The 10,561-nt window shown below is 40.3% G+C and overlaps 1 protein-coding gene across 4 annotated transcripts in view; it reads right to left on the reverse strand.

The window, feature by feature from the left end:
* Positions 1-10,561, reverse strand: part of NOL4 (nucleolar protein 4) — a 387,938-nt gene that overhangs the window by 157,130 nt on the left and 220,247 nt on the right. For all 4 annotated transcript variants that reach the window (XM_004702942.2, XM_004702941.2, XM_045296177.1 and 1 more), the window contains one exon: positions 8,798-9,081. In XM_004702942.2, the coding sequence (XP_004702999.1) occupies positions 8,798-9,081 (284 nt within the window). The remainder of the gene's footprint in view (positions 1-8,797; positions 9,082-10,561) is intronic.

Raw genomic sequence — 10,561 nt, forward strand, 5'->3', positions numbered from 1 at the left:
GCTGCATGGGAAGAACTGGAGGAAATCATGTTAAGTGAAGTAAGTCAAGCACAAAGAATACTGAAAGTACCAGAAGAACAGACACATTTTCTTTAGAGAAATTGGAGTCTCAATGCTCATTAGAAACTAGGACAGCAAGATTTCATCTCATGTACTTTGAATATCAGGAGGGGCTAGTCCTTGGAGAAGGACATCATTTTGGTCAAATAAACTTCTGATATGATAGATTAGCCCAGTGTCTGCAACAATGGACTCAAAACCTAACCATAGTTGTGTGGATGCTGCAGGACCAGCACGTTTCATTCATTATCTGGAGAGACCTATGAGCCTGAGTCAACTTACCAGTGCCTAACAATGACAACATATACTTTTTGTAAATGCTGTGGCTGTTAGATATGTCACCCCCTCTGTGATAATTGGGTTTTGTGTCGAATCAGCTGGGCCAAGATTCTCCGTGGTTTGTCAGTTGAGGCTTAGTAATCCTCCAAGATGTGACCTACTATAATGTAATTGACTCCATGAAGGGATCTTCTATGAATAGACAAGCAGCTGTGGGGTGCAGCTCCCTGACTCATGTCACAGCCATGATGCTATCAAGAGGAAGTTTACTTGAGGGTGTGGCTTACTTCCGATATAAATAGTCACTATGGAAAGCCGACTGGTTTCTTTGCTGGGTTTGGATCCTGTATCTGGCTGATCAACCGTTGGATCTTTGAATTTGAACCCAAAGTGTAATTCACCTGCCATCTGATATTCAGTTGCCACTCTAGTCACCACTTGAACTGCTAACCTCAGATTCACCCACTTCTGCAGCCTACGGTGTTCCTGCCAAGACTAGAGTCATCAGTCCCCAAAGCTTCACAGCTCAGGAGAATAATCCAGCTTAATACCTGCAGTATATGACCCACAGATTTGAAGTCAGACTGGGCTTACCCACTTGTACAACTGTGTAAGCCAATTTCTTGAAATACATGGTGCTCTTTGCACACACATTTTTCATAGGCGTCACTGGTTTTGCCTCCCTGGGGAATTCAGCCAAACCCTATCCAGAGACTATCCAGTTAAATGCCCAATTCTGCCTATTTAACCTGTAAATGTTACTTCAATCTATGCTCTCTTCTCGAGTCTACTACCAGCACACTAAATCTGGCCCTTGTGTCATTCCTCCTCCCTTCTTATGTCACTAAGGCTATCCTATAATAAACCTGCCAGCATGGTCTAACACACGCACAATCAGAACATGGCATTTTTTTATTTGATATTCTTCAGTGACTCCATGTCCCTACAGAGTGAATTTGCTGTAGTATGAACCCCACACTTTTTTTTTTTTTTTAAGGCAATTGAAGCCTCCTCTAGCCTGGAACACAGCTCTACCCTTCTAGAACTCTCTCTTTCATTATCCTTTTCCTCAACACTTAGTATTCTCTCTCTTTACTTTTGCTCATCACATTCAACCTGGCTGGAACTTCGGAATACCATCAAATGACCATGGGAGGAAGATGAAGCTTTCTGCTCATGTAAAGATTTATAAATTTCAGAAACACTAAGTGACCGTTCTATTCTGTCATTAGGAATCAGAATCAACTCAGTGGTAGTAGGATTTGGGTTTCTTAACTAACTATCTCCTATTTGAAACCCTGGTGATGTAGTTCATTACATATTGGTCTGCTCACTGTAGGTCAACAGTTCAAAACCACCAGTCACTCCTTGAGAGAAAGCTGAGGCTGTCTACTCCTATAAAGGGTTACATTCTTGGAAATCCACAGGTGCAGTTCCACCCTGCTCTGTAGGGTTGCTATGAGCTGGAATTGACTAGTTGGCAGTGAGTTTATCTCCTATTTAATTCTTAAAAATTAACTCAAGAATGTTCCATAGAATGGTTAGTAGGCCAAGAAGGCATATAAAATGTCCATACTATGATCCACGTATTTATATACCAGTATTTCTGGCCAACGTTTGCATTCTTAAGGCCTGAAGATTTTAAAAACAAACAAACAAACAAACAAAATGTGTCCTAATGCCTATAACAGAACCTGGCACACTAGTCACATTTGTTTCTACTCTGCATAAAATCAGGACCCAAATCTCTAAAAGCAGGAAACTAAATACTGAAAATCATTAAACTGAAACAATAATGAGTTGGAATATCACCATAACAAACAGCAAGACACTACAGTCCCCAAAAAGAATTCATTGCTTTGAGCCCTTAAAAGGCAATTTCATTCTTAATAGTGGTATTTTAAGGACTGTACTACTTCCATTCATCAAACATACATGAAATTATGTAGCAATTATTAGTGGTAATTATGATGGATATTTTACAAACTTATATTGAATAGTAATATTCATCTTTAGTAAAGTTTTAAAGTAATATTCATCTTTAGTAAAGTTGAAAAAGAATACCTGAACCACATTGGAAAATAATTACTACTTATGTAGAGTGAAAATTATGGGTTTTTTTGGAACTCAGCCCAAAACCAAATATGCAGTCACCCCAGTGATACATTAACCCTTGCACAATAATCACCCTACACCACAATTATTATTTGGAACATTATTGTTTGGAGCGTTTGATTCAGAATATTTTAGCATATTAAGTAAAAATGCAGCTGGGTTACAAAACTACAAGAAAGACTAACAAAAAGGAAAACTAAATAGAAAAAAAAATCAACAATACATTGTTTGTAAATCATGCATTTCTATCTACTAGTCTTCTGGAGTTTTGATTTTCTATTATCATGAATAATTTTAATAAATTTAAACAGGTTTATACCTGCACTTGTCTCTCCTTCGCCAATTTTCTTCTAAAGTAAAATAACTAGTTCTCTAATAGCCTTGTCTGAGCTCTAATCTTACTAATTATCCCTTAAAAAAGTGGCCACTCAAAAGTAGACAGTAACTACTACCTACAGGAGCCCTGCTGGCCTAATCGATTAAGTGTTGGACGGCTGAACACCAGGACAGCAGGGACTCCAGCAGCCAGCTCCAAGGAAGGGACTGCTCCATCAACACTGACAACTGCGGCAGCACCACAGACCATTTCTGCTCTGTCCTACAGGGTTCGAAGAGTCAGAATGACTCAATGCCAGTGGCTTTGGTTTTAGAGCGGTGTGTTGCAATGAGTTGTATGTTAGGCTGCTAACTTCAAGGTCAGCATGTTGACTCCACCAGTCACTTCATGGGAGAAAGATGTGACTGCCTTCTCCAGTACAGATGGACAGCCTCGAAGACCACAGGAAGCAGTTCTACTCCGTTCTGGAAGGTTGCTATGAATCAGAATTGACTCACAGCCATTGGTTGGTTGGTTTGTTTGGTTATTAAACTCTTTTAAAGCAGTATGTTTATTCTTTAGATTGGTATCTGATTCCTCACTAGTCTTTGGGTGAATTTTCATAAGAACAACAATCAGTAAATGGTATAATCCAGTTCAACTATTCATTTTAGCCATTTCTATTAACTCTTCATTTTTCCAAAGTGCTTCATAACCATTTTTCATTGGTATTAATCATAAGAAAACTATGAAAGATCAATATTAAACCCACAGAAATCTCAGCTTCTTAAAGAATCTATCGAATCAAGTTTTCATATTTCTCCTAGTAAGAAGAAAGGCTAGACTCAGAAATACCAGTAGCAACAAAAAATCCAACTGTTATTTTATAAAGTTGTGCAGATGTGATGGAACATCCCTAAAGATTACCAAGAAAAAGATACTAATTGGACAATGGCCAAAGAACACATGAGGACTAAACCTTTAATATGAAATTCACCTGATAGTCTTGGGGTAAACTATGCCTTGATCCAAAGTCACAAGGAAACTAAATGAATTCTTGCTACATAAGGATTCAGAATAATAATTAAAAAAAAATCCTTTTAAAGAAACCCAATAGACTGTTTCCTGCACAGTTAATATGACTCAGCATGCCCATCTCAACCTCTGCAATGATTACTCATCCATTTCTCAATAATGATTTCTGTTCTTTCCCAAAACCACAGTCCAAGTTTAGGCTGATGTCATTTCATTTCCAAACCAAACCAAACACAAGGCTGTTGGTTTGCAACTCAGAGCAACACCAGAGGACAAAAAAGCACTGCTGCACAGTGCTTTCTGGGCTATCCATCTTCAAGCCAAGTGCCGCAGCTTTCTCCCATGGAGCAACTGGGGGATTTGAACCACCAACTCTTCAGTTAGCATCTGAGCGCTTTAGTTACTGTGTCAACAGGGTTCCTCTTATATCATCCGATCATTAATTAATTTAACCACTTGCAACAGTTTGAAATGTCAGACACATTTGCTTCTAAAATTCCTTTTCTTGGTGCCATATTTTTTATCTGGCTTCCTTGGGTGGCTCTTTCTCCATAAGCCCCAATCTGCTACAGGATCCTTATGCATTTATATTATTGCATTATAGGTATATTATATGGTATATTCTTACTCTTTTTCTCTTCTCAGGTGAGGTCAGCAACAGCTTCAAGCAGCTCTCCTATCTGATGCCTTTCAAATATCTATCTATGGTAGCTACATAATTCATGTCAACTTGATAAATAAAGTGGAGTGGGGTTTAGCCTGTCAACCAGGTCGCAGTCACAGCCTGATGATGCCTCCTTGTGGGCGTGACCTTCTCCTGAGGATTTTGGAACCTTCCTGTCTTTCTCCCTGGAGACAGGCCACACACTCGCTCTGCTTCACCTTCCTGTGGAGGAGACAGGCAGAGAGCTGGGGGAGCCCCATGGAGCCATGCTGATGGCAGCCAGAGCCCTCCATGATGTGTCCACCACCATTAGATCCACAAGACTTTGCACCCACCAGGCCTGTGATCTTCCTGCATTCTGCATCATTGCATGAATTACGTGAGTCTGAAGAGGAAGTTATGGACTAGCAAGAGACAGACTTAAAGGACTTGAGGACTGGGATGGGATGTTTATTCAACATTCAATTACTCTTTGATATAAAGCTCTCTCTCACACACATATGAAGGTCTCTTTAGTCAACCCAGTCGAACACACCGTCTTTCCAACTTTCTTTCTAAACTGGCACTTGGGTTTTGATAGACACTATAACTTCACATGTCAAAATTTGTTTCTCCTTCAAATGTTTCTTATTCTGAACCTTGGTCAATAAAACCATCCACTTAGGTGACCAAGTCAACAGTCTTGAAGAAATTCTAGAGTTTTCTTCTTCACGTCTCACCTTGAATAAACTTCTGTTCATTTTTTTCAAAAGCATTTATTAGTATGGCGGTGTAAAACCTGCCAGGCTGTCTCTGTGGCTATATGATGACGCTGCAAACAGAACATCAAAGAATGTTATTCTCCCTCTATCTATATACTCGATTTTTGCTTTCCATTCCCATTTCTGTTTACTTGATTCTAATTGTCATTGTCTTTTTACTGATTGTCACAGTGCTCTCTAAATGGTTTCCTTTTTTTACTCCTCCATCACAATATTGCCAGAATGAACTTTCCATAATCCAAGTCAAAAACAACCTAAACTATGGGGTGAAATTCAAAGCCCTTAAAAGGGCTAAAAACTTCTTGATGGGTCTCCTTTATCCTTCATTCCTCTTACCATTTTCTCCCTGTCAGCATCCTTGCCAACACTTCTGCAAGTAAATAAACCAAGCATGTTCTTTCTTGAGTTTCAGCCTCAACACATACTTAAACTACTCTCATGAATAATCCTCTCCATCTGGATAATTCCTGCTTACTCTCCCTTGCTCAATGCTGGCATTAATCTCTCTGTAAAGTCCTCCTTAAGACTCACTATTGTCCTTTGGGTGCCCCATTTCTGTTCTCTCATTTTAATCTGCCCATAAGTCTATCACGTTACTTATGAAATCACATAGAAATTCAAGTTCAATTCTCTCTCTCCTGTTAGACAAAGAGCTGTCAAAAGCCTAGCTTTCTTCATTCCTATATTCTTGACTACTGCCACAATGCCTTGCATGTCAGAGCTGTTCAGTAAATATTTGATGAATAAATCAATTAGAGACAAATAGTCTATGTTGCATAACTATCTCATTCATGTTCTAAAATTGACAAGTTATAAACCTATATCTAGCTGAGAATAAACAATGAGTTCCTGGCCGGTAAACCCAAGTCCTCTCTTTCCTGTATACATTCCGGCCCTTCAATGTTTGACATAAAACCATAACTGAAAAATTATAATCTTACATTTTCTTCAATGCTCATTCCAAGACTCATTTGCTCTAGGAAGACCTCTTTCACTGTTACTACACTAGTGTTTACTGTTGTTGTTGTTAGGTGCCATTAAGTTAGTTTCCACCCACAGCGACCCTGGTGTAATAGAATGAAACACTCCCCAATCCTGGGCCATCCTCACAGCTGCTATGATTTTCTCCAGGTGTATTGTAGTGACTCCCAGCTGGGAGTCTATCTGCTGACACTGTCCTGGGTAATGTTCCACTGCTCCTTGTAAGGTCGGTAGTAGCTAATTGTTCAGAAGTGGACCATTCTTCTCTTCTACCAGTAGTATGGCTCCCAACAGCTCAGCAACATGCAAGTCACCAACGCAGGACAAAATGACAGGCAAATGGTAAAGGAGGGCACTAGAGCTATTACTTTCTTTGAACTCTTAATGTTTTAACCTAAGAATGAGTACTTGCCCTAAAAAGCCTTCAGATGTATGTATAGTCTCTTTTCCAAAGTGTGTATCAAGGGCCTTAAGAGAATGCTTTGAGTGCACCGATTATTTAATGTGCCCTTTTCAAGGAGTCCAAAAAAACAGTCCCTCAGAATTCTTTCCCAGCACATGTTTCCAAGACTGGTTTCACAAACCGAACTATGTTCCATCTTCATTGGTGGTGAACATTCAGTGGTCACCTGAGTGGACCGTGCTCTCCATTAGGCAGGCACTCTGCTTCACTTCCAAATGCCACACTCGTGATTTCCCACCTGCTTTCCTGGTGCCCTGTCTCTGTGCAAGCTGCCCTTTCTCTACCAGCACCACTACTGCAGGCGCTGGGTCACAGCAGACCTGGGCTCCATTGGGTTTGGAGTGGTGGTTTTTTAGAAGTAGATGCCACTCAAGCCTTTCTTCCAGGGTGTCTTGGGTGGTCTTGAACCATCAACTTTTTGGTTAGCAGCCCAGGTATGTTACCTATTTGCATCACCCAGGGACTCCCTCTTCCTCTCCTAAAACAAATGAACATTCAGTTCCTCAAAAGGGGTGTCACCTTGCCTAGAACCATCATCCGCTTTACCCTGCATATTTTGTCTGATCTGTGATTTTTAGAACATCATTATAGTAGAGGTGTAAAGGCAAAACCAAACCCACTGCCAGTGAGGCGATGCCAACTCATAAGCAGCCTTATTATGAAAATGTGGCACTGCCTTTGTGGGTTTCTGAGCCTATAACACTGTTACGGGAGTAGAAAGGCCTCTCTTTCTCCCTGAGAGATATTCATCTCATTTATTTTGCCCAGGAAATTGTTTTAGTGTTTATTGTTACTGTAATAGTATTTAATGAGAGCTGAGAGAGGAGAATCACACTAGAAAAGCCTTCACTGGACCCATAGAAGAGAAAGGAAGTTTCTTGAATGTTTGTGTTGTAGAAAAGCAGTCAGGAAGACGCAGAGTCAATTTGTTCTGTAAAATATCACCTAGTGTTTCCGATCACGTTAGCGAACATAAAGTCACTTGCGTTGGTGTGGTGTGGCTTTAAGCTCACTCAAGAGGCTATCTTTGCATTGACCAAAGCCTCCCTCAGGCAAAGGACCTAAGTGCTTGATAATGTCTAGTGATGTGCTTAAGAGAGGGTAAAGCAGCACACCCTCCGGCAAGGCAAAAGATTTACATAGAGCCAATTTAGGAAATGGGGTGCTTCCGCAAATTCAGAAATTAATCCAGATTAAGATATTTTGCTTTTAGGATTTATGTCAAAAGACCGGTTCCTCTTCCAATTTAGAGATGGGAGTAGACTAAGGGAGTGAAAATTTGTATTTCATCAACTGCAAGTATTCCAAAATGTATCTTCAGTGCCAAGTTAGCCGCATGTGTTTTCAAACAAGTAGAAGTTAAGCTTAAAAAAAAACCATTAAAAAAAATAAATCAATTGCAATGATGGGATTGTATTCCTTTTAGTATAATCTAGAAATTGAAAGCATATGTCTGAAATATGTTTGTCTCTGTTTACTACAGTTAATGATAAAGTTCATCCTTCAATTCATTCTTTAATCCACCAGTGTCATCAAGAACACTGGCACTTAACAATTCTCCAGTGTACTCGGAGTAAATCTCAGACATTCTCAGATTTCTGAAGTAAATTGGAGAATTTCACTGAAACTTTATTGACACGGGCAACTTTACTGCCAGGAGAAATTAGATGGTGACCTATACACAGTCTAAAACCGTGTCCACTATGGATACCTAAAACTCGAGAGTCGAGTTCAACACATTCCCAGAGAGCTCTGGATGAGAAACTGAACCCCAGTGATGCCTTGTGCAATCACACAGACAGGTTTGTCTGAAGCATGCTGACGTTTGCTCTCTGGGAGTCCAGAAGCCTTCTGTTATATAAGGGGGCTTCAAAGGGCTTTCAGAAATATCTCATTTCCTCCTAATTCTATTTGTCCATGAGCCTTTTGGAGCCTACCCATATTTTATAGACACATACAACAACCAGAGTTACAGGCCTCTTGGTAATGAGTTATTGGCATTTATTTCAAATATTTTTTCCAAATAGTTTTATTGTTGATAAGCCCCATCTCCTACAGGAACACATATTAGTTTGCAACCTTCATGTCCAGCTCAGAAACCCTGGAAATCAAGACGAGCTCACCTTGCTTCCATTTTCTCTCGCCTCCCGTTCCATCTTGAGGTCAGACACTAGAAGGTTCTTGTATTTGCTTTTCCCATCACTGCTGGGCTCCTCTATTCTGTACTCGGAAGTCAGCTGCGCTGAGAGGGGACTGTCACTCAGGTTCAGTGGCTGCTCCTCCTGCTCCAGCCCCGTGTTGCTTTCACTGTTGGGCTCTCCCATCTCCCCGCCGGGTGCTCCCCCGGAAGCAACAGAACTGTGCCCCAGAGTCTCATTGCCATTAAAGCTCTCTGCAGCAGAATCATCTGTTGGGAAGAGAGAGAGAAAACAAACAAAGATTAATTTTCATTGTTATGCTATTCAGTGTCAACTGTAACTGGCATTTCTTGAGTCACTACTACGGACTTGATGTGTTTTGTAATCTGACATGTACTGTGTGATTCAACCTTAGGAATGAACTGAGGAAGCAGTCGTTGGAATTTTTATTCGCATGGCCCAAGTTAGGCACGAGAAGAACAGAAATAGAAACAAAAGATGTAAAGTAGCAGAAGGTGTTTAATGACAAATGGAATTTCAAAGAAAAGTTGATTTAAAGAACCAAAAGAGAAAGTAATAATTTTGCAGATAGATGTTTTCCCACAAAGACTACACAGGATGAACTTGGTGAGAGCATCCACCTGAACTGCTCGTGGCACTGAACCTTGTCACACACTTTAGGGAGAGTAAGGCATGCGTTCCTAAGATACGAAAGATGCTCAGAACCTTGGCGCCAATCACTGCGCTGTGAGATAGTTATGCCGAAGGGGTCTAATCTTTATGTGGATATCTGTGCAAGTGAAAACACACTGATCTTAATCTTGTTTCCAACAATAAACATTCAAAAATAATATAAATTACCAAAGATAGAGGATTGGCTTAATGCATGTTAGAATAGCTAGGATATTATGCAGTCATCCAATGTCACACTCTAGAGATAAGGAGAAATAAAAATCATGAGATATTTAATGGAAAAACAACTACAAAACAGCATGCCCAGTAAGACCTCAATTTAAAAAAAATCATAGATACATAGGAAACAGTTTGAAAATATATATACATATACATGTGTATACATATATTTCACAATACTAATAGTTCATTATGACTGATATAGTACTGGATTTTAAAAATAGTTTTATCTACAACTAATATATATTTCAAATAACCCCCCAAATCCAATGGTAATAGATCCTGCGGTCAGGGGCCAGTGACCTGCTGCTCCCTCACAGCAGCCTTACACACGGCCCATCCTCACAATTGCCACTGCTGTAACCACTGTCTTATCTGTCTTTTTAAGGGACTTCTCTCTCTCTCTCTCTCTCTCTCTCTCTCTCTCTCTCTCTCCAACTCTGTACTTCAGTAAGCAAGATACATTGTCCCAAGGCCTGGTCTCTCCTGATAACATGCCCAAAGCATGGCAGTTGAAGTCTAGCGATGTGCGCTTCTAAGGCGTATTCGGGACGTACTTCTGCGACAGATTAGTTTGTTCTTCTTGCAGTCCACGGTACCTTCAATATTCCTCCCCAACACCACAATTCAAATGCATCGGTTCTTCTTCAGTCTTCCTCATTCACTGTCCGATTGCATATGCACATGGGGTGACAAAAAACACCATGCCTTTGGTCTGGTTCTCTTAAGTCCTCAGAGTGACATTCTTCCTCTATCACATTTAAAAAGGTCTTGGACAGTAGACTCGCTCGATTTGACTGCAGCTCCCCTGAGCACTGCTTACAGACCCAAGGAAAA

Source organism: Echinops telfairi, unplaced genomic scaffold (assembly GCF_000313985.2).
Source record: "Echinops telfairi isolate 266 unplaced genomic scaffold, ASM31398v2 ScPeMD7_7400;HRSCAF=8409, whole genome shotgun sequence".
Classification (NCBI taxonomy): Eukaryota; Metazoa; Chordata; class Mammalia; order Afrosoricida; family Tenrecidae; genus Echinops; species Echinops telfairi.